This window comes from Coenobita brevimanus, chromosome 50 (genome assembly GCF_032717465.1).
Source record: "Coenobita brevimanus isolate Jiangsu-jjx chromosome 50, ASM3271746v2, whole genome shotgun sequence".
In the NCBI taxonomy this organism is placed as follows: domain Eukaryota; kingdom Metazoa; phylum Arthropoda; class Malacostraca; order Decapoda; family Coenobitidae; genus Coenobita; species Coenobita brevimanus.
In genome coordinates, this window is record NC_137003.1 from 42949566 (window position 1) to 42974000 (window position 24435).

At 42.5% G+C, this 24435-nt stretch overlaps 1 protein-coding gene and 1 non-coding gene across 2 annotated transcripts; one reads left to right on the forward strand and one right to left on the reverse strand.

Annotated features, from left to right (window-relative positions):
• Positions 1-629: 629 nt before the first annotated feature.
• Positions 630-4070, reverse strand: LOC145399634 (uncharacterized). Its single transcript, XM_080272174.1, has 2 exons — positions 3999-4070; positions 630-2644 (listed from the first exon to the last, which is right to left on the reverse strand). Exons 1-2 carry the CDS (start codon positions 4035-4037, stop codon positions 662-664), a joined length of 2022 nt encoding a protein of 673 aa, XP_080128300.1. The 5' UTR covers positions 4038-4070; the 3' UTR covers positions 630-661.
• Positions 4071-21700: 17630 nt separating this feature from the next.
• LOC145399935 (5S ribosomal RNA) lies at positions 21701-21819 on the forward strand. The gene has a single exon (XR_013897381.1). It is a non-coding gene; the product is annotated as a 5S ribosomal RNA (ribosomal RNA).
• Positions 21820-24435: the final 2616 nt, after the last annotated feature.

A 24435-nucleotide genomic window follows, 5' to 3' on the forward strand; every position in this document is an offset into this window, starting at 1 on the left:
CTTTCATACCTGTCATAAACCAAACAAATTATATACAAAAACATTTCATACACTCAGCAGCTTAGTTATTGTTTTGGGTTGTCTCCCCATGACACCTTCACTCATAATAGTAACATTTTTTTTTTTTAACATTGTGCCAGCTCTAGACACTCCCTTGGTTGTGTCTTGCGTGTTGCGGGGACAGCTCAGTCTGCTGGTGTGGGTGTGGCAGACGTTTCGGAAGCCTCATAAAATTAGTACTCAACAACGCACTCAGTGGGGGTAAAACACCAAATACTATAACGCATGTGAAGGGTTATGGGAAGTAGGCTAGACTGAGGTGACGCTGATTGAGCCGTCCCCGCAGCACACGAGGATTTACCAACAGAAAGGTGGGGGTAATATATGGACCACCTCTGCAATATCATAAGACAGCTGCTCAGGTTTCATATCAATTTCACATTAACTTGTTTGACAGAATTAAGCTAGTGCAATAAAAGGACACTGTTTACCCTGGGTGAAGATTTATATTGTACTGCAGCATTATAGTAGTACGCGTTATTTAATTACAAATGGACAGAAAAAGTAAGTGCCAACAAAAAACTTATATATGTAGATTTTCTCTTTATCTTACATGGATCAGATATGGGTGTTCTAGGGCTAATTGATTCACTTAATATCATTATAGACTGGGGCATACACCAGAGCCACTTAGCCAGAGCATGGTCACAGCAAGGACCCAGAGATAGGTGCGTGGAGGTGAGGCGCTGAAGGAGCCAGACATACTGCTCTTAGACGGACCGGTAGAGACGGAAGGAGCAGCCGCCTTGAGCAAAAGAGACTTTGGGTGTTCCACGAAAGAGTCACTTAGTTCTGTAGAGACTGGTGGGCTTCGGGGGATGACGTGGGAAATAAAGATGGTTTCATTTCCAGCGTCTCTCCAGGTCGGTTTCTCTTCTGGTTCTGGATCGCCTTCGGTTGGTTCCGATGCTGGATAGTCTTCGATTTGTGTCACTGATTTCGTTGTTGTTATTATTGTAGGAAATATTATTGCTTGTTGATCATCTGGTGGAAATTGAGGAATGGTCACCGCTCCGTATGGTGAACTGGTCAGAGTGTCATCCGATTTATTCTGCGGATCGCTGGATACTGTCTGTGATTCTTCTGTTAATTCTGTACGATTTTCATAGCGATCAACCTCTTTTCTCATATCAGTAGTGAATATTTCTCCGGGATTTAGGTTAATGCGACGTTCAGTAGTTGGAATGTTCTTGGTACTGTCTTCCACGATATCTTTGACTCGAACAGTACGAGTATTATCTTCATCTGAGTCGACCAAATTCGTCCCTCCAGCTAACGGGTCGAATGGGTCTTCTTTAACGATAATGTATCTTGGTCGACTATAGGACTTGGAATTGTGTATATATTTCGGGGATAACTGATCTTTTAGGCTTTTCTTTTTTGTTCCTTGGATAAAGGAAGAGGAAGGTGAGAGTGGGAATGAAGAATTAGGCTGTCCCTCATTCTCAAAGTAAATAAGGAACTTTTCTCCTCCTTCAGACGGATTGACGTATATATGTGTGTTGACGCCCTGATCATCTGGCATGCTTATCTCTGGGTGAACTACTGTGTCAGGATCTTTTGATTTTGTAGATGTTTCCTCTGACTCAGCATCTGTATCTTGGAGGCCATAATCACTAGGGATGTCATTGCTCTCTACTTGGATGTCACTGTCCTCTGTTTGGATGTCATTGTCTTCTGTTGGGATGTCATTGGTCTGTGCCCGGATGTCACTGATCTCTGCTTGACGCTCTTGCACAGAGACAGTGTGTTGGTCAGTCAGATTCAGAAGCCCTTTTTCAATGTCTTCCTCAAGGTCTGTGTCTCCTTCCTTCATGGCTTCTGAGGGGGAGTTAGCTACTGCCGAAGAATTTTCCTCCTTCACGTCAGTCCCTCTACCTCCGTCGGGCACACTGTCATCGCTACTGTTATTCCTGTTGCTGGACTGTGTTTTTGTATCAGAGTTCTGTGGTGCTGCTTCCCGAATATTAAAAAACCTTGCTCTTCTGGATGACCCTGGGGGACGGATTACTGGAAGACGACGGGTGTAAACAAAGGGCGAGTCACCAAGGCGGCCAGCTTGTAAAATTTCTATATCCTCGTCCTCTGAAATCGTCCTGGAGGTGGCCGGTTGCTGAGGTGCGAAGAAACGCCTAAACCAACGATTGAAGCCATAGGGACGCCGTCGTCGAAACAGGGGTGGTGGTGGCAGCACTGGTGGTGATGGTGTAGTCGGTCTTCTGTTGCCCTGTAAATTTAAGTCGTTGATCTCATGCTCTCCACCGGCGATTGAGAGAGAGGCGGAGACAACAGTACCCCCATCATCGTCGAGTACAGGAAGAGACTTACCCATCCATAACGCCCGACCCTCACGCAACTTTCCAACGCCTTCATCTTCATTCCCAAGGCCACTCATAGAACGTTCCTTGCGACTTCCTGGGGCCCCGGCGTTGATGGTAATTGGACCAACGATGTCCTTGATGGAGCCCCAGGTAGCTTTGCCGGGGAAGGTGAGTTCAGATTCCACCAGATCAAACTTGGCTGTACCTTCCACCAGTGGCAGGAAATTCGAGGCGTATCCAGCGATGACCACGAACACAAGGGCCTAAAAAATGTACCACCACCACCGTCATCATCATTATCGTATTTTCCACTGGTTATGTAAACAGTACCTTAATAAATAGATTTTTTTTTTTTTTTTACTGAGTTTTGACCAAAGGCATTGACTGTTGTACCGAAACACGAGAACAGAAGAGAAGGAGAGTGAGAAGATAAAGAGAACGGTGAATGAAATTTTACCGAGGTCACGATGAGACTCGGAAGAATAATTAATAGTGTTTTAAATATTATACAGGCAGATACTTATGAATGTTATGTATTTACTGCATCATAGTTTCTGCTACTAGGAACCATTAAGCATTTTATTTCATCTGATACCCTAATACTAAGGGTAGATCTATTGCTAAAATGTGATAAAGTGAATCAAAGCAAGATAAGTCAACATACCTGCGAAGAAGAAAATGACATATCAGTGGCCTAAATGCAGCTAATTAAAAAAATACGGGACTGCAAAGTAAAAATCGCCTTTCTCATCTAATCATCATCATCATCATCAACCACAGATAACATACACTACATAAAAAAAGAAGAATGTTTATCTTTATTAGCTAATTAATCTTACTAACATACATAATGAGCTTTGGCGAGGTAAATGTTTAGCACTCCCATGTTAATGCCACCAACAAATCAGTAGTGTCAGGTGAAGATTGTTTTGGTTTTGCTTTTTATTATTTTATACCAAGATGGGGAAATTATAGATGGGGTAATAAAAAGGAATATGTGGGTGTGTGAAGAAGAGGATGTGTGATCAGGCAAGAAGTAGGTGTACTGAATATAGTAAATGAGTGGGTGAGAAGGGCAGGCAAGGAAGCTTATGAGGCGAGGGTTATGACGGGGACCTACATGGTTGAACGAATTACATAAGGAGGAGCACACAACAAGGGTTTGACAACCCATTTTTAACACTCTAGTCAACGGATTGACTGTAATCTGGGAGGTTTATGCGAAAATACATCTGTAAAGAAAACTGCCAAACCAGTTCTATGCAGATGGCTAGGTCTGTGAGATTGAGTCAGGTAAACCAGTTCTATGCAGATGGCTAGGTCTGTGAGACTGAGTCAGGATTCTGGGATTTTGCATGAATTGTGGATGATCGTATGGTCATTTTCACTGGGCATACTTAACACTGACGCAGGCGACATCTACCACACAGATGACCACAGTAACAACGATGAGCTACGGACAAGGACGACGGCGACAACAACGATCATGATGATGATGATGATGATGATGATGATGATGATGATGATGATGACTGTACGAGTATGAAGGGATAAGCAGATAATTTTAAATGGATGAGTGAATCTTCTGACTGGTTGCAGGAAGACTGGAGAACGTACCTTTGGCCAAGTGCAGGAGCAGGTGTGGGGTGACGTCATCTCCGTTCTCCCTTCGTCATCACCATCAGTGGCACACCTGTGGGGGAGGGGGGTATATGAACAATGTTTTATACTGTAAAGACCATATGCACAAGAAGTTATACTGGTAAATAGCCTACTGCTCCACGCACTTTTGTACACACACACACACACACACACACACACACACACACACACACACACACACACACACACACACACACACACACACACACACACACACACACACACAAATATGCACGTTATCACTGGACCACCACGAACACATACCTACACACACACATCCTTATTTTCAAAGAACATTAGTTACTGGACCGGAGACGAGATGTGATAAAAGAAACATGAAGGTGTGTGTATGTGGGACGAACGTCTCGGGTTAACTTTGGAATTAGGCGTCTAACAAAAGTAGTTACTTACAAGTGCTCGTGGGCCCTTCGGGCTCCTCGTACTTGCTCCTGCAGAGGGCTCTCGCGTTTATATGCTGTTCTAGTGTAAAGTTGTCACTTGGATTTTTTTGCAGCTAACCAACTGATCGTGTTATTTGCAGCTTCGGGAATGGAATCCAAGTTGTCCGAACGCAAGTCCGAAATACTTTAGTTGTACCTGTGGGCAAAAAATTCTACGGAGATCCTATGCCGGGAGCCAGGAGCAGCGTTTTTTGGTCAAAATGTGATCGCTTATTAAATATAGTAAAAGTTTTTCAATCGTGAGGGGACCAAGTTTTTTCACATCAGCAATTTATTTGCAATTTCTGTGCTAATTTTGTTGCGATTTGAATGTGTAGTTTCGGCTGCCCAAAACACACACACACACACACATCACACACACACACACACACACACACACACACACGGGTACTGCTATAGTATTTTAGATATATTTATTTACCCATCTATTTTTGCAGCTATTTATTTATTTGCGTTATTTATCAGGAGCCTGTGGAGTCACGTGAAGAGACAGGCTGACAAATGAGGATATAAAGGAGCGTTGTGGTGTGGATGCGGATGTGATAGGAAGCGTTATGAGGAATACACTGAGGCGGTTTGGCCATGTGGAGAGGATGGAGGGCGAAAGACTGAAGAAGAGAGTGTATGTGAGTGAGGTGGAGGGGGGGAAGAGGGAGGGGGAGGCAGAGGATGAGATGGAGGGATGGGGTGGAGAGGTATATAAGAGAGGGCGGTGTGAGTTGGGAGCGTCTGCTGGGCGAGGTTCTTCACTTTTTGTACAAATTATGTAAATACATTATATTATCTTGCTTAAGTTATTCTAATTAGGGACGACAGCTGACGTATATGGAAATGTTCCTGACTCGTCTGGTTCCCTTTCATATATTGATGTCCCCTATATTAGGTTGTGCCTCGACTGACAGTCAACAGGTGATGAGTGCAGGTATGTAATGTAGAAAGGCATTACATATCTGCAGTCGATGGTGTTCAGTTAGTCGAGGTATTTTTACCATTAGTGTAGGTCTAGCTATTTGTCTCTGTAGGATTTAGTATAGGTTAGCGATTTGTCTGTTAGGTGATTAGTTTTAGGGTCTTTAGATTAGTTTTCCTTTATAATATAAGGTATAAAAAATATAAAACCAAGAAAAAATTTAAAAAAATAAAAATACAAAAAAAAAATAAAAATAAATAAGATTAAAATTATTATATATATATATGTACGTTTGCATGAAAGTGTGTCTGTATGTATGCATGGAAGTGTGTGTGTGTGTGTGTGTGTGTATGTATGTATATATATATGTTTGTATATATATGTATATATGTTTAAATGTATATACATATATATATATATATATATATATATATATATATATATATATATATATATATATATATATATATATACACGGCCTTAATAACCAGGGGCTTCGGCCCCAATGGTTGATAGGCCGGAAAAAAAAAAAAAAAGTTGGGAGCGGGGCTATGAAATGGCGGGGGACAGGGCGACGTGGAGGCGATTTGTTTGTGGCCACTCCGAACGGGATTGAGGCGTCTGGCAATAGATAGATAGTAATTATTTACTGATAAAGCTGTTAACCATTATATGCGTGAATTTCTCTTAGCTGACCAAAGTCTTATGGAATTAGTATTTTATATCAAATACGTCCATACACACGAAATTCATCTGCAAAACACACACGTCACTCATACGCCGGGGACGCCTCATATCTAAACAAAACACTACACTACATTTGCCTCAGAGCATCGAAATCTAAACATAATGCAAACGTGACTAAGGTGAACATGAATCATTAAAAAATAAGAGACGGCAAGGTGCAGAATTTAATGCCATGGAAAATATACAAAAAAATGTGACTTCTTGAACCTGAGGAGGGATTTTTCGAACTGGAGGGGTTTGATATTAGCTTTCATTAACCCTTTCACTACTGGAGCTCCTTTCAGAAATTATATTTCCCTTGGGTGGGAAAGGAGGTCCGGATGATGATGATGATGAAAAAGTAATCGACTTGATGAGGTTAAAGTTTTATTACCGGTGCCCTCTCATCCTTCCCTCCATCACCTCTCTCTCTCTCTCTCTCTCTCTCTCGAATAATGAACCTGTGCTCCTACTCTTAAAGGTGCAGCAGCGGACATAAATACTGAACCACTTAAAAACAATAAATAGCGAGACAATGAACGAAAACTCTCAAAACTCAGTGACCTGACCTTCGAAGCCTAACAAACTTTTTCAGAATACTTTGGAAGTTTTATAATCGTTCGACTAATAAACGTAATGATACTTTTGTCCGCGATTGTACACTTGTGGATAAAAAAATTACTACACATTTTTTCAGTCGAAGAATTATGAAACTGTAACACAATAATCTGAAAAAATCTGCTAGGCTTCGAAGATCAGTTAACTGAGTTTCAAAAGTGATCGTTCACTCTCGCTTCACTTATCGACAAAAAGTGGATCAGTACTTTGACCGCGATTGCAGATATTTGGTTAAATGTGGCACTGTGCTATCTCTTCATGCCACCTATCCCCCTGCTTACGACCTTCAGTCTTTCAGACCTCGGGTGTTCAGGCATCTCGAGCTGAACGGTTCTTAAAATTTGACTCACACACTCTTTCACTTGAAGGCACTTTGCACTCCCCCACTTACGACTCTCTCTCTCTCTCTCTCTCTCTCTCTCTCTCTCACACACACACACACACACACACACACACACACACACACACACTGAAGTAGCGAAAACATATACAGTATATAATCGTCGCTTGAAGGAAAAAAGTGACTATAATAATAATAATAATATTAATAATAATAATTATTATTATTATTATTAGTAGTATTAGTATTGTAATAATGATAATGGTGATGTTGCTGCCGATGATGATGATGGCAACGACAATGAAGGTGGTAAATTGTGATAAAGGTGACAATGATCCTCAAGAAAATAATAATGTTGCTGTGGTTGCTGCTGCTTCAACTTGTGTTGCTGCTGCTGCTGCTGAAGATGACGATGACAGTGATGATGACAGCCACGATAACAGTGATGATGACAGCCACGATAACAGTGATGATGATGACACTGATAATGAAAGTGATGATGACATCCATGATAACGATGATGATGATGATAATGTTGTAAGAAACTATAATTAAAATGCAGTAAAGTTTTCCCCTTCCCCTATACATTCCCGCATCTTAGACGGTCGTAAGCCTCGACCAGTGAGTTCCACAGAATATACAGACTTCTTCCTTTTTTTTTTATTATTATTATTTTTTTTTTTAACGCTCGACTAACCCTCACTTCCTCTGTCCCGGAAGCGTTGGTGGGTGAAGGACGAGAGGAGGGAGACGGGGAGAAGAAAAAAAAATGGAAAAAAAGACAAGAAGAAAGAGAAGGGAAGAAGAAAGAAAAAAGAAGAGGAGACGATGAGGATCTGAAGTTGGGAAGGAGAGTAGGAGGAAGGAACTTATAGGAAGTAAGAGAAAAGGACAAGCAGAGGACGAAGAGGTGGAGAAGGAAGGAGAAGGAAGTGATGGGAAGGAAAGAGGAAAGAATGAGGAGAAAAGGGGTAACAGGGAGAGGAAAGAAGGAGAGCGGTGAGGGGAAGAGAGGCGAGGAGGAAAAATGGGGAGAGGGAACGAAAGATAAAGAGAGAAAAAAAAAGGTGCAGCTGGGAAGAGGAGAGGGTGGAAAGAAGAAATGCTTATGGGTAGGGGACTGGAAGGGAGGAGAGGAGAGAGGAGAAGCAAGAAATGGAAGGGAAGAGCAAAAGGAGAGAGAGAGAGGGACAGAATAGAATAAGTTTAAGAGAAAGAAAAAAGGAAGGAGGGAGAAAGAAGAAACGGAGGAAAAGACATGAAGGAGAAGAAGTGAGGAAGGAAAGGAGAAGGAGGGAGGGAGAAGTGAAGAAGGGGGAGCAGGATATATGCCAGTGGTCACTTTAAGGAGGGGGTTAGATGGAGAGAAGTTTTGAGGGAAGGACAAAGAAAGGGAGGAAGGGAATGACAGAGGAAGGAGGGAAGGACAGAGGTAAGGAAGGAAAGATGGAAGAAGGAAAACAAAGGACGGAGAAAGAAGAAAGGACAAAGAGACGTAGAAGAGGAGGCTGGATGGAGGGAAGGAAGGAAGGAAGGTAGGAATAAAAGAAGGAATGAGGAAAGTGAGCAAGACAGGAGAAAATGAAAGAACAATGTATAGAAAGACGTGAAGAATAGTAAATGGGATAAGAAGTTGAAGTGATTTTTATTTACATATATTTCTGAAGGAGTGTGAACTGATGAAGAAGTTAGTGGGAGGGTTGTACGACAAATGGAGAAATATTTGGATGTTTAAGTGAATCAATGAATAAAACCTTCAATAAATGGTCGGTTTGCCGGATGAATGGAGTGATCTGCTGTCTGAAAGGAGGCGAGCTCCATCTGAGGTTCGGTCAGGGAGCAGTCAGACGATCTGAATTTCGCCAAAAGAGATTTCACAGATTTTCCGAAAGACCAGCCAATATGTCATACAAATTCCCCCGCTAATATGACCTCTGGAGTGGAAATGATTTAGGGAAATGGAGGGGAGTGGATGTGGAGATGGGGAAAATAGATGTGGGGAGGGGAAAAGGTGGGGGAACAGGGGGAACGGTAAATGTGGGGGAGGGATAAAGGTGGAGGAAAAGGTGTGGGGGAAGAGAAGTGGATGTGTAGAGGGGGAAAACCGACGTGGAGAGAGTAAATGGGTGTGGAAGAATGGGGGAAATCAAATGGGGAGAGGGGAAATTGACCAGAGTAATGGGAAGTGGTGAAGGAAAATGAATAAGAAGAGGGAAAATTCAAGACTGAGAAAGTAATTTTGGGAGGGAAGGAGAAATGGATGTGATGAGGGGAAGGGGGGATGTGGGAGAAATAGATCAGGGGAGAAGTGGATCGATGGGGGGGGGAGAATAAAGAGATGGGGTGATGCATTTTCCTGTGATGGATGTGATGAGAGGAGAGGTGCGGAAGAAATAGATTAGGGTGAAAACGTGACTAGAGAGAAAGGAAAATAAACTGATGGGGTGAGGAATTTTGTTGTGATGGAGGGAAGTGGTCTAGGAGAACGGAAGTACGGTCACGAAAAAAAGAAAAAAAGAAAAAAAAAAAGGTATCGTCCATCTTACCGCACGTATCATTCTGAAACACGGACCATGCTATGTGGTATATGGGGCACCCTGTGATTATACGTGCAAATACTGTCCTTGGTAATCATTGGGACTCGAAATTGCATAAATCGTCCTATACTGGGTGGTTAATTATTTGAGGCAACATGTTAACAGATTTATGTGCGTCTGTAAAACTCGCTCATTTTCACATCCATCGAACCCAGGTGTGCGATTATTTTATTTTATTTTATTTTATTTTTTTGTTGACTGTACTGTGGCTAACAAACCGAAAAGCGGAAGACATGCATACACCTAACTAGGATGGGCAGCTCACCTATACACGTCCAAGTTATTTTATGTGTCGTGAAAGGCAATTGAACCGTAGGGTCTAATCATTTCCCTGTCACCTGAGAAATTGTTCCCACCCTGTGTAGGTGTGGAAAGCTTTGGGAGGCATAGAGCGAGAAATGTGTGTGTTGGAATTTGCGATGGAGTGTCTGTGTCTGCTTGTGAATCTGTGTCACTGGAGAAATTTCAGCAGGGTGTGTACTCTGCCTATGAGAACGCATTAAATGTTCGCTTCCTCTTTCATGTCTGCCCCTGGCTGGAAAGGTAGAAGCACGCGTTACCGACCCGACCACCGCAGGCTCAAAAATGGATGCAAGGAGGGGAAATAAACATGAGAGATCTAAATTCAGGGAGGACGGGTGGATGTGGGGATGAAAGTGGAAGTGGAGAGAGAAAGTAGATGTGGCGAAGGGCTTTGGAAGACGTGTAGGGACGACAGAAAAATGAATGTTATTTAAATAAAATTAGACAGAGATCCTTGCAGTGGAAGGATTAATAAGACAGACAGACACACAAACAGACTGACTGACAGATAAAAAGATAAGCAGATGGAAAGACAGGCCGAGAGAGAGAGAAACAGGCAGAGACAGAGTGTTGCTAAATAGACAGAGTGACTAGGAATGGAGGAAGGATGACTGGCTACCTGGGTAAATGAAAGGACGGAAGGACGGGCGGATAGATGGATGAATGGATGGATGGATGAATGGGTAGGTGGGTGGATGGGTGGGTTTGTGAGTGGATGAAAGGATGAAAGGTTGGATGAATGGATAGACGGACTCATGGAAGGATATGTGAATAGATGGGTGGGCTGATGGACAAATGGAAAGGTAGAGGACTGAATCGATGGAAAAATGGAAGAACATAAAAACGAATGGATGGATGGATAGAAGGATGGGTAAACGGTTAAGTGGATGGGCAGGTGGATATTGGATGGAAGGATGAATTATCAGAGGATGAATGTAAGGTATGTTAGAAGAAAGTGAGGAGAAGGAAGAAAAAATGGATAACAAGATATGAAATGGAGGGAGAAATACAGTGTGTATATATATATATATATATATATATATATATATATATATATATATATATATATATATATATATATATATATATATATATATATATATATATAGAGAGAGAGAGAGAGAGAGAGAGAGAGAGAGAGAGAGAGAGAGAGAGAGAGAGAGAGAGAATACTGAGCAAGAAAACAGCAATAGAAAATGAAAGGTTAGTCACGCAGAACGTGAAACCGAAAGGCAAATTTCTGAGATAGAAACTGGAGAGGGCGATGAGAGAACAAAATAAAAGAAAAAATCTGAAGACATAATGACAGTAAATTACTGAAGCATGATGTTCCCCACCATGGAAATTTCCCAACTGGAGAGGAAGTTTGGTCAGAATGGATGGATGAATCACTGCACGCAAGAATGAATGAATTAAGAATGTGTGTATGAATGAATGTGTGTGCACTGTGCCTGAATGCGTAAGGTGGTCAGTATATTGTGCACCCCTTGACATGCTTTGTGTGCTGCAAGGACGGCTCAGTATGCTGGTGTGGAAGTGTGACGTCCATGCCTGCTGAAATGACCATATAATGAATCAATGTAAAAAAAAAAAGAACGATAAAAAAAAGGCAGTGCAGATCAGGAAATGGGTCATGGGAAGCAGAAACATGATGCAGGATAACAGTGGTAATTCTGACTGAGCCGTCCCTGCAACACAAGAGAATCACCACGAGGAGGAAGATAGGAGCAATACAAGACCCACCCCAGCCTGCATATATGACTGCCTGTGTATATAGCTAAGTTCCTGACCTCTGATACAGACGCTGTGTTATAGGACCACCTGATTTGGCCTCCACAGCACACCGACAGATGGACCAGCTGCAAGTCTCCCCACTCACTCACTCACATGCCGCCACTTGGGTACAGTTTGCCGGCTGTAGTCCCTGGGTATGGGGAATATCATACAGTACAGTGTATTGACAATAACAAACACATTTTGTGTGTGTGTGTGTGTGTGTGTGTGTGTGTGTGTGTGTGTGTGTGTGTGTGTGTGTGTGTGTGTGTGTGTGTGTGTGTGTGTGTGTGTGTGTGTGTGTGTGTGTGTGTGTGTAATAATAATAATAATAATAATAATAATAATAATAATAATGATAATAGTAATAATAATAATAATAGTAATCAATATCATCATCATCATCATCATCATCATCAACATTGGTTTCATAGTACCAGGCAACTTGGCAGACAAAAATATACAAACTGGGGAATTTATAAGACGATTTTATTCAGCTGAATGAGCCATAGGAGCCACAGTGCAAAACAAATAAATGATATAGCACGGACGGGAGTGTACGAAGTGGGAAATAACACACTTCCTGCCCAATGAGGAAATGACCTTGAAATGCTGGGACCTCCTCTTATAATTAAAGGAAATAAACAAACATCATCATCATCATCATCATCATCATCATCATCATCATCATCATCATCAGCCCACCGCAGGAAAAGACCTCCCCAGCTTTCTCCACTCTGACCTTTTAGTTGTTAGTCTGTTTACACTTTTCACCTCTGTCATTCGCGGGTATCTTTCACATCCCATGCATTTCTATACTGTCACTCGGTTACCCCGTTTTCTAGGGAAGGAAAATAACACTGAATAGTCAAGATGTAGAAAAATAGCAACGATTAGTAATGTAATAATAGCACAGGACGAAACACTGAAAAGGTACAAATTAACTAGAAGTATAGTATGAGGTACCTTTCTGAAAATTTCCACAAAGAAAATGTAATGAACGTGTCGCGGAGCAGCAATCTCGACACGAGCAGCCCGCTGGAGCTGGAATTATAATCGAGAAATAATGGTAGTATTAGTATTAGTATTAGTATTAGTAGTAGTAGTAGTAGCAGCAGCAGCAGCAGCAGCAGTAGTAGTAGTAGTAGTAGTAGTAGTAGTAATAATAATAATAATAATAATAATAGCAACAGCAACAACAACAGTACTACTACTAATTCTGCTGCTGAAGTTGCTGCTACTACTACTACTACTATTATTACTGCCACTGATGATACAGTAATAATAATAATAATAATAATAATAATAATAATAATAATATGTATGTATGCACCAAGGTAACAAATATAGAAAAATTCTCACGATAATGAAATTACAAAAAGAAATCTTAGTACAGTCTTAAATAAACGTAATTTTATCGACGCCAATGTATAACCAGGAATTAAAATCAAGAAGCAGATAATGTAACCTGGATACACACTCGCACCCAGCTGAGATACCTCCACCCTACGCACAGGACAAGAGATGACTGAGGGTGTGCGCGTGCGTGCGTGTGTGTGCATGTGTGTGTGAACGACGGTGAGGGAAGGGGCGTGAGGAGAAGGGGACAGGGAGCTGTGGGAGGTGAAAGGGGATGATAATGATGATGATGATGATGATGATGACTCCTACTACTACTACATCTGTTACCATTACTGCTGCTGCTGCTACTACTACTACTACTACTACTACTTCTACTACTACTACTACTATTATTATTATTATTATGCCACTAAACTCCTCAAGCAGGAGCAAGAGAAGGACGCCCTCATGTGGTGGCACTGATATTCCCGGGAGACTCCGCTGCCAGGTTATACGAACGTCTTTCAATTCCCTTTTCATACCCCCCAGAAGAGGATGGTAAACTCACGGAATATCACAACTTCAGCCTGCAGTACACCGGGATAACATTTCAGATAATTAAAGAAAGTACATGAAAGGTAGAAATAAAAGAAAGAAATAGGTGTGTGTGTGGGGGGGGTGATATGAGGGAGAAAGGAAGGGGAATGAAGGTGTTAATGGATGAGGAAGGTGGGGTTGGGGTGAGGGAGGTGACAACGAGGATGAGGGAGGGGAGAGGGAGTCAGGGAGGGGTAAGAGAGTCAGGGTGAGGAGAGGGAGTCAGGGAGGGGTAAGAGAGTCAGGGTGAGGAGAGGGAGGGGAGAGGGAGTGACGGAGGGGAAAGAAGCGGGGAAAGGAGTGAGGGAGTGGAAAGGAGGGTGAAAGGAGGAGTGGAATAAGGAGTGGGGCTAGTGCATGTGTGGGTGAGGAAGGGTTGATGGAGTAAGTGGTTAGTGGAAGGGGAGGGGTAAGGGAGTAAGGGAGGGAGGGAGGGGAGAGGTAAGGGAGTAAGAGGCAAAGGGAAGGGGGGGTATGGGAGGCGTAGGAGAGGTTAGGGAAGAGGATGAGGGGTATGTGAGGGAGGTAAATGTGTTGATTAGGTTGGTGTGAAGGAGGAAGGGATAGACTTGAGAGATGAGGTAACATACTAGACAGACAAATAAACAGATCGCTATATACAGTACATCGATGTATATCTATCTACCTATCGAGCGAAGGGGGGGAGGAGAAAAATGTTTAGAGGTATAAAGAAGAGGCAGAGAAGTAAAAAAAAAAAAAAAAAAAAAAAAAAAAAAAAGGATTGTGTGTGAATAGATGAGTGGATGAGAGAAGCGGATGGGGTGTGAAGAATGATGAAGGAGGTGTAAAGAAGGACATGAAGGAGCTGGGTGAAGGAGGGAGTGGAGGAGAAGGGGGCGGGGATGTGCTTGAAGGAATCTAGTCTATTTCTCAGTCTGCCAGTGCAAGTAAAAACGCCCTGTCCTTACTGGGATTAGGAGGGATGGAGGAAGGGAATGGAGAGATGGAGGGATGGAAGGAGGAAGAGAGGGAGGGAGGGAAGGGAGGGATGGAAGGAGAGAAGGAAAGACGTAGGAAGGGAGTGAAAGAGTGAGGGAAGGAGTAAGGAGGTAAGAAAAGAATGGAAGCAAGGAAGGAAAGGAAGGGGGAAGAATGGAGGAAGGGAGGAAGTAAGGGCAAAGGAAAGAAGGAATATATGAAGGAGAGCAAAGAATGGAAGGAAAGCAGGAAGAAGTGAAGGAAAGAATAGAAGAAGGGACTAATGAAGGAAGAAAGGAAGGAGGGAAGAAGAGAAGGGGGAGGAGGATGAAAGGGGGGAGGGAAGAAGGGAGAGTAGGAAGGACAGAGAAGTGGTTCAGTTCGGAGGAAGGAAGGAAGAGAGACAAGAAAGGAGGCAGACAGGGTATGTGGGTGATAGAGATGAAAGGAAAGAGGGAAAAAGGGAAAAGGGTGGTAGGAAAACAAAAAGAAGGAATGAGAAGACCAGAGAGAGAGAGAGAGAGAGAGAGAGAGAGAGAGAGAGAGAGATAGGGGGGGGGTGAGACAAAGCGGGACAATGTAGAGAGAGACACAGCCCTAGAACAAGGAAGTAACAAGAAGAAGTAGTAAAAAGCATCAGTGTAATTACATATGTCGGAAGCAGGGCGATGGAGCAAAACATGGGGAAAAAGAGGGGAAGGGGAAGGGAGGTAGGTAGGGAGGGAAGGAGGAAGGAAGGGAGGGGGAGCAAGAGAGAAGGATGGAGAGGAAGAGGGAGGATGAGAAAGAGAGAAGAAGGGAAAGAAAGAGGGAATTAGGGTGAACGTGGAGAAGGAAATAAAGAGGCGAAAGAGGGAAAGAATGGGGGAAGGAGAGAAAGAGGGGAAGGCAGGAAGGGAAAAAGAGTGGGAGGGAGTGTGGAAGAGAGAAAATGAGAAAGGGAGGGAAAGAATGAAAGAAAGATGAAGGAAAACAAAGAAACAAAGAAGGGAGAGGGAGAGACTGGGTGAGAAATGAAGGGCGGGAGGTTGAAAAGGAGAGTGAAAGAAACATAGGGAGGGAAAGGCGTAAAGGAGAGTGGGAGAAATGTGAAAGGAGGGGAAGAAGGAAAAGGAGAAAGGGAGGGGAAGAGAGAGAGAAAAGAGGATGAAGAAAAGTGGAAAGAGGAGGGTGAAGGAGGAAGGGTACGAACGGAAAGAGAGAGCAAAGGAGAGCTGGAGGGAGGAAGGGAAGGATAAAAGGAAGAAGACAGGAAGAAACGGATAATTAGAAGGAAAGATGGAAGCAAGGAGGTGGGGATGGACATAAAATAGTGAGGTGAAGGGAACTATGAAAGAGAAGTAGGGAAAAGAAGAAGAGACTGAGAGAGAGAGGGGAGGAAGGAACCAAGGAAAGGAGGAGGGTGGGGGTAGAATGAAAAGAGCGAGATATGGAGGGAAATGAGGAGAGGGGGGAGGAAGGAGGGATGGAAAGAAAAGAGTGGAAGAGGAAAGGAAATAGGATGTTTTGGGAGGACGCACGGAAAGACTGAGTGATAGGGAAAGAAGAGATAGAAATAAAGGAACAGGGATAAAGGGAGAGAGAGAAAAGATCAAGGGGACAATGTAGGGAGAGAGAAGGAGAAAGGAAGGAGAATGGAGGGTAGGGGGGAGGAAAGGTAGGAAAAGGAAGAGGGAGGGAAAGACATTAAAAACAGAGAGGGGGAGAGACTGGATGACGGAAGGAAAGTAAAAAGGAAAGAATAAGAAAGGGAGGAGTAAGAAGGTGCATATAGAAAGTACAGATTAATGGGGGTCATTGGCCTGATATGAGGGTGTTTGCGTGGGTAGAACTAATTACACTAAAGAACGAACCAGCAACTGTGGGAAAAAGCTAGAGAAGGCGAGGGCTCTCCCACACCCACCACACCCTCTGGAATAATAGCTGTCAGGAAATAAGCAGAAAAACGCCATGATTGCTAGAAAGAACATGGAAAATGCTATCGGAAAGACAGAACACAGAACTCTATGATCTATTAAGCCTCTGATCAACAATTATAAACTAGAAGCATAAAACACACACACACACACACACACACACACACACTGAAAGGGAAGAAGAGAAAGAGAAAAAGGAAGAGAATGAAGGAAGAGGACGAGGGGGAAAGGAAGGGGGGGGGGAGTGTCAGTGTAACAGCCCGTGGAGGTAAAGCAGGGAGGGTGAGAGGGCAAAAGAACAGCGCCTTAGTTTTTGCGTGGCTGGAGGGAGGTGTAGGGGAAATGTTTGCGTTCTTTGTTTTGAGGTGCTTCCGTGTGCTAGTGCCTCTCCCTTTCTCTGTTTCCAGATGTGCTCATACGTGCACGCACACGCACACGCACTTACACGCACGCGCAAACTCACAACCACACACATTGAGTCATTCAGTATCATCATCAGTATCATCTCAACATTAATTCCCATCATCATCATTATCATCATCCCAGTAGTAGTCCCATCATCATCACCTTCATCATCATCATCTTTGCACCAAAATGCTGGGGTAAGGCAGGATCCAGCAACAAAGAAAGATAAAGCACAAATAATAAAATGTGACAAGTAAAATCTACCGCACGGAACTGGTATCAATGTTTTGTGCGACGACGTATTATTATTAGCATTTTGTGTTATTTTTCCTGCCGAATAATGTCTGTCAGTTTTGAAGAGATTATTATTATTGTCATTATTATTATTATTATTATTATTTACCTTTTTTAATGGAGAGGTTTCGTATTTTTTCCATTCACACCTTCACTTCAGAACGTCTCCCTAAAATGGAATAAAATTGTCTTGCACAAGCAGAAAGAAAACAAAAATGATGTCTTGGGACTGATGAGATTAATGGTAAAAGGACACTGACTTATAAAAAAAAAAGAAAAAAAAAATACATGACTGATCAAAATTCCAGACCTATATTTTCATGACGGAAAAAAGAAAAGAAAAATCTCTCCAAGTGAACTACCCCCCCTCCAGGTAGGAATTCCCTTTTCTATTTTCTATTTGCATTATATCTAGACTTCTTTTCTTTATTTTTTTGCCTCTTATCCAGTCATCACTAGCTTCACCTCAGATGTGCGTCTCCAGTAACCATAACAGAACTGTATGAATGTTGTGGTTACGGATGAAGATAAGATAGACACGTAAACATCCACTTTTGTAATCCCCCCCCCCTTCTCTCTCTCTCTCTCTCTCTCTCTCTCTCTCTCTCTCTCTCTCTCTCTCTCTCTCTCTCTCTCTCTCTTATACCTATAGTCCATCATGCTTAATGAGCCTGAGACCCAAAGAAGAACACGAACAATAATATCCTATCTCTTTTTCACCTTTCAGCAGTTTCTTTCACCTTCTTGTGGTTCAGTGCAGTCCTTCATTCCATCCCAGTTTTCCCTCCAATACAACTTTATTTCCCCAGTTCAGTCCTCCATTCCACCCCAATCCACCTTCCAATACACACCTTTCCTCCTTAACTTGGCTCCTTCACACGATGTCACCAAAATTCGGTTTCTAGCAAATTCTCTTCCACCTTACTCCCGTTAACCTTGCTGATCTCATGTAAGTCTTTGTCGCAGTATATCAATTTTCCTTACCCTGGCTCAACTGCAGTCCTTAATTCCAACCTGATTTACTTTCAGGCAGATATTCCTCTACCTTCCTCCTTACTCTGACTGATCTTGACTTTAATCTCATCTTACTTTTTATTGCTGATACTCCTCTACCTTCCTCTTCACTGTGATTGATCTTGACATTATTCTTGTCTAAGTCTTGGTTGCATCTTATCCATCTTATCCCAGATCAACTGCCGTCCTTCAGGCCATCCCGTCTAACCTTCAGGCAGTCACTCCTCCACCCTCTGCTTCCACCAAAACACTGGGTAGAATGAGTAAGGAATTGTCATAGCCTTGGAAGACGTAACGAGACGTGCAGAGGAGTCAAGTCAGAGTCTTAGTTATATTATTGTTATCTTAGAATTTGTAACACCTCTTCCTTAGCTATTTATTTCACCATTGTCTTGTGTGTGTGTGTGTGTGTGTGTGTGTGTGTGTGTGTGTGTGTGTGTGTGTGTGTGTGTGTGTGTGTGTGTGTGTGTGTGTGTGCGTCTGCGTGCGCGCGCGTACAGGTAGGTGCGAGAACAAGCGAGAGTGAGAAGGTAAATAAGAAAGACCTTGATTACGCAGACCTCGACTTACACACCAGGATTAAGACGGTGAGTCAGAGTCAGCGAGTGAGCAAAAAGATCCCTGCCATCTATAAAAATGTGTGTGTGTGTGTGTGTGTGTGTGTGTGTGTGTGTGTGTGTGTGTGAGAGAGAGAGAGAGAGAGAGAGAGAGAGAGAGAGAGAGAGAGAGAGAGAGAGAGAGAGAGAGTAAAGACCTTGGCTATACGCAAAAATGTACTTATACGCAAATCACTGACGTAAACAGAGCGTAGCCAACCTCCACTCTAACGATGCAGGTAGGTAGGTAGGTAGGTGGATAGGTAGGTAAGTTGGTAAGGAGGAAGGATGGTGTAGTGGACAGAGTAATTATAGGGAAGCACTGAGTAACGGGATTGTTTGAAGGACGGAGAGAAGAAGGAGAGGAAAGTGGGGAATGGGGAAGGAGGGAAGGAGGAGGGAAGGCAAGTAGGGAATGGGGGAGGAGGAAATAAGTGGAGGAAAGTAGGGAATGGAGAAGGAGAGGGGAAGGAGGAGAGGAAGCAAGTAGGAAATAATAAACGGGAACATTAGGAACGGGATATTTGTGAAGAACAGGGATTGCATTATACGGGAGAGGAAATAAGAGGCCTGCTGGGGAGAGGAAACTAAGTGAAAGACTCTCCCCTGCCCACCAAGCCATTCGGAATAATAGCCTGGATGGAATATAAAAGATAAAAAAACACCCAGGAAGAAGAAGGAATGGGAAGATGAGAGGGAAGAAGAGAGCGAAGAAAGAAAGAGTCGGAAAGTAGTGACAGAGAAACGGGAGCACTAGGGTAAGGGGAAAACTGTGAGGGAAAGCAGTGAGACGATATTTAACAGACAGAATGAACCAAATGCTACAAGTCAGCAAAATCTATCATTCTCAAAGATAGCTAAACAACAAAAAGCCAAATTCAAGTTCCGTTCATGCCGAGATGCCTTGAAAACACTGTGCAGTCAAGGACAAAAGTTCGCTTACTGTTTTACTGCATCTGCTTGACTTAAGTACTTTAGCCCTCGTCGGTTAAGTAAGCTCTCTAACACTGTTTCCTAAGTTATTTATTTTGTTTGTTACACTTTACTGTCCTATTCTGTGATATATAAATCCTTCTGATGTCTCAATACTCTGCATAAATAACGTAGAAAAGGATATTAACCAGCCACATCCAAAAACTAATCTTTAAGGAAGAGGTGCTAGTGAGCTTCCATAACCGACGAGAAAAGGTCTTTGGGTATGCCTATCACTCTTCCCCCTGACGCAACGCACCAAAACAAATCCTCAGTAGCTAGAGAAATGTATCAAGCCTTTCTAATTTTAAGAATATTAGCCACCAGAGGAAACTTGGAGGCGGATGAGAAAAAATATAAAGGAATATTATGTCCCAAGCTCTACTTGTAAAAAATGAAGGTCGTAAGCAGATGAAAAAATAAAAAACAAAATAAATAACTACATAAATAAATAAACAAATAAAAATGGCGTCACCGAAATAAAAGAATGAAGGTGAGAAGACTATAGATGAAGTATGTATGTTTCGGTAATTACATAAATGATCTAAAAAATGGATGAAGAGGTAGTGAAAATTTTTGAAGACATCATTTTCAATTACTAGTTCCTTCAAAATTCGTAATCATTTTAACCCCTAATATTTTGTTGAGTTAAATAAATGTAAACGAATTATTGACTGGGTCTTAGCAGTTTCGGCTAGTAATATCGATGTACTATTTAGCCGAACGGTCATGAAACTCTCACGTATTATTCTGAAAAGGTTATTGAACTCCATATTTTGCTTCAGTGAGTATCGAAAGTCATCGCTCACTGTCACATTGTTCACCGTAAAGAAGCGGATCGATATTAATTTCCTTCATCCGATGGCCTATTTTTCGTTTTATTACCACAATCTTTAAACAGTTTATTCAGCATTTTTATTCAACTTCAGCACAAAGGGAATGTATTAAAAATTATACCAAGCATCGTAAGTTCGAAAAGTCTCCCCTAAGCTGAAAAAAATCGCCTGTGGGTCTATCTGTCTATCTATCTACTGTCAGACGCCTTAATCCCGTTCGGGGTGGCCATAAACAAATCGCCTGCATATCGCCCTGTCTCCTGCCATTTTACTGCCCTGCTCCCAGCTCACACCCACCTCTCTCATATACCTCTCCACTCCATCCCTCCATCTCATCCTCGGCCTCCCCATCCCCCACCACCTCACTCACATACACTCTCCTCGTCAGTCTCTCATTCTCCATCCTCTCCACATGGCCAAACCACTTCAGTGTGTTTCTCCTAACGCTTCCTATCACATCCACATCCACACCAAACGCTCCTTCACTTCCTCATTTGTCAGCCTATCCATGTGACCCCACACGCTCCTCTCAAATAACTCATTTCCACTGTTCTCGCTCTTGACTTCTGTCCCTCCAACAAGGTCCAAGCTTCACTTCCATACGTTAGAGTTGGTATCACAATGCTGTCATGTAGTAACTTTTTCACTTATATGCTCACTTCCCTATTTCTTACCACTGCATTCAAGGAAGCAGCAACCTTTCTTCCTTGTTGTACCCTTTCAAGCACTTCACCCTCCAAACTCCCATCCTTACTCATTACACTGCCCAAGTACTTAAACGCACTCACATTTTCCATTTCTTCATCTTCCAGCCTCACTGTGCAATCACTGACTTCATTCCTTTCTCTGGGTACCAAGAATAAAACTGAGCCATCGGACTGAAAGGATTAATTAGACAGGAAGCTTCTGAATGTTAAGAAGCTTGCAATTCAATCAGCAAGGAGGAGGGGACAGAGGAAGGAGCAAACGGTGAGGAAGTCAATTTTGGAAGGATCACGTGAAGAGACTTAATCCCATACTCCAACGGCCATACCACGTTGAGTATACCGCTTCCCGTCCGATCAGCGAAGTTAAGCAACGTTGGATCTGGTTAGTACTTGGATGGGTGACCGCCTGGGAACACCAGCTGCTGTTGGCATAACGTTCTCCCTACGTGTCAAGTGGGGTTGGTGGAGGATTAGTGCCCCTCCCTGTAAAACAATTAACTCTAAGCCTTGGCCACCCCATTTGGGATACATGGCGTCTGGCAATGAATGAATGATTATTTTTAGAGTGTGCTTGATTCATGCGTTATCCAGAGGTTTTTATTCAGCGTAGATTTTATTATTTTTAGCTAGATGACTTTTCTCTATAAGCTTAATCAATTGCCTAGTAACAGCAAGAGAAAGGGCTATAAATAATGTACTAGATTATTATTATTATAACTGGAGAAGGGCACAGACACTTGGCCAAGCAGACTGGGTTAGGTTCCCATTCCTGTTCCTTTTCTTGAAATCGGGCTCAAATAGTAACATGTGCCGCAGACCTGAAACTAAAGAAAGAATGCATATACAGTATACTGTGTGTGTGTGTGTGTGTGTGTGTGTGTGTGTGTGTGTGTGTCCTATTCCAGTTTATGCAAAGAGACCCAGCAATGTTGATACTTTCCTTCCTCCTTCACCACCACACTCCTCGTTTCTTATAACGGCATCCAATTTCCATAGCTACGGAGGGTAAAATGACGGAACAAAACATGGTGGTGGTGAACAAAGGGCGTCATGGCTTGAGGAAAGGGAAAGCCAATTCATTTTCCTTGGGTCAGAAGCGTGAAATTAACTTTATTATTGCCCTAGGTAAGCATGCACACTCCACACTAGCTTTCAGTAAGGCGTGTGTAGTTCATTAATGCCGTGAGTGACTGAGATTACAGTTAATAAAGTATAACATAAAGACAACCATGTCTATGATAGTATTTGGCATTCTCGGTAATTTCATCCAAGAAGAATCGTTACTCCATAAATATCCGTTTTCTTTGGTTAGGGGAAGCACTAATTTTCTGTCAGTATTCTACACGACTAAAGTAAACTTTCATAACCGTAACAGTGATGTTTGCCAATAGTTGTTAATCTTCTCTGGAGCATCATCCATAAACAAGAAAAGTGAAATGATCAGATTTTAGAAAATCTGTACCTGAACCACCTTTCATGGTTAGCATTCAGTGTGCAGGGAACCAATGGGCATGGGCATAGATCCTGAGAGGGATGGGGTTATCCTGTTTTAGGTTTGGTCTTAGTTTGCGCCTCAGCTCTTCCACCAAATGTGATTAAAGAAGGATAAAAATTGTGCTAGTTATCTCACCGATGGAACTGTTGTAAGAATAGTTCCGGTTGTGAAAGGTGGGATTACTTGAACCGTTTTCCCAAGATTTTAACCAGACTTGGTGGAAATGCTTTGGATCATCAAATGAGGATACGTATAGTTTTTTAGAACTATACACCAAAGGTCAAGGTATTGTACATGGCAGTTGGTTCGGAGAGTGAAAGGTTGAACGTTGAGGGTACAGCTGAGAAAGGCAGACTGAAAAAGACTTGGGACGAGGTCACAGAGTGCGACCTCAGGGATAAGGAACTGAACAGAGAGGCTGCTAAAGATCAAGCAGGTCGAAAGCCGCCATTAAGAGATCAGGCCGATGCATGCAAAAATTCTGGAGCCTTTATAAACGAAGGAACTAAAGAAGAGGTAAGCGGGAAGACTGCCTGTCCATTAATATACCTCGCTTACCTTGACCTAGGCCCAGATTTTCGTGCTTTTGCAGCTCATTTATGTATATGAGTGGCGGCAAAAGATCATGCTACGGCTCTACATCTTTTCTATAGCGCTTCTTCGTGACGAGCATCATATTCTGATGTTTTTCTTTTATTAAACCTCAGCATTCATGATGGAGAAAGGCTGCTTAGGCCAAGTAAGAGTAAAAAGGATATACTGTATGTGATTACTTCGTCGTACAGTGCTCAGTGCTGGTCGTAGACAATTTGTAGTCTATATCAGAGCGGTGTTTCTTTGAGTACTAGATAAAAACTCGGCCTCAGAAAAGATTGTGGTAAAAGTTAGTAGGATTTTTAAGCTTTCCTCAACAAAGACCGAGCGTGACCCGAGTGTTGTGAAGGAGTGATGACTAGAGGTGTTGTGTGGTGTTGCATAATGTTGCATTCCCACCAATTGCCCATGCAGTTCTGGTTCGTAATCTGACGTTGCAAGCTTATCAATAGCCAGTGCTGTTCTGGATCAAATTCTGAAAAATCATTCACGCAGTCATAGACAGTGAAAGTATTCTGGACCCACCTGGCATAATCACATACCTTTACCTTAACTATCAATTAGATGACGCGCGCGTGTGTGTGCGTGCGTGTGTGTGTGTGTGTGTGTGTTCTTGGCTTTACTATTGGCGATTATATATATATATATATATATATATATATATATATATATATATATATATATATATATATATATATATATAGCCCGACGCCCCAATCCCGCAAAGGGTGCGGCCACCCTTTGCGGGATTGGGGCGTCGGGCTATAGATAGATAGATAGATAGATTATATTAAAGTGAGGATAGATTTTTAGAAACGGAGAGGCTGGACACAGATTTCAGTAACCTCCTCACTACCACAGACCTTTCCAAAGCTGAAGAGAATAGTCTGGTGGTAGCAAATAATCGAAAGTGCGTCCTTGGATTGAATGGGATTAATAAAAAAAAAATAATCTTGCG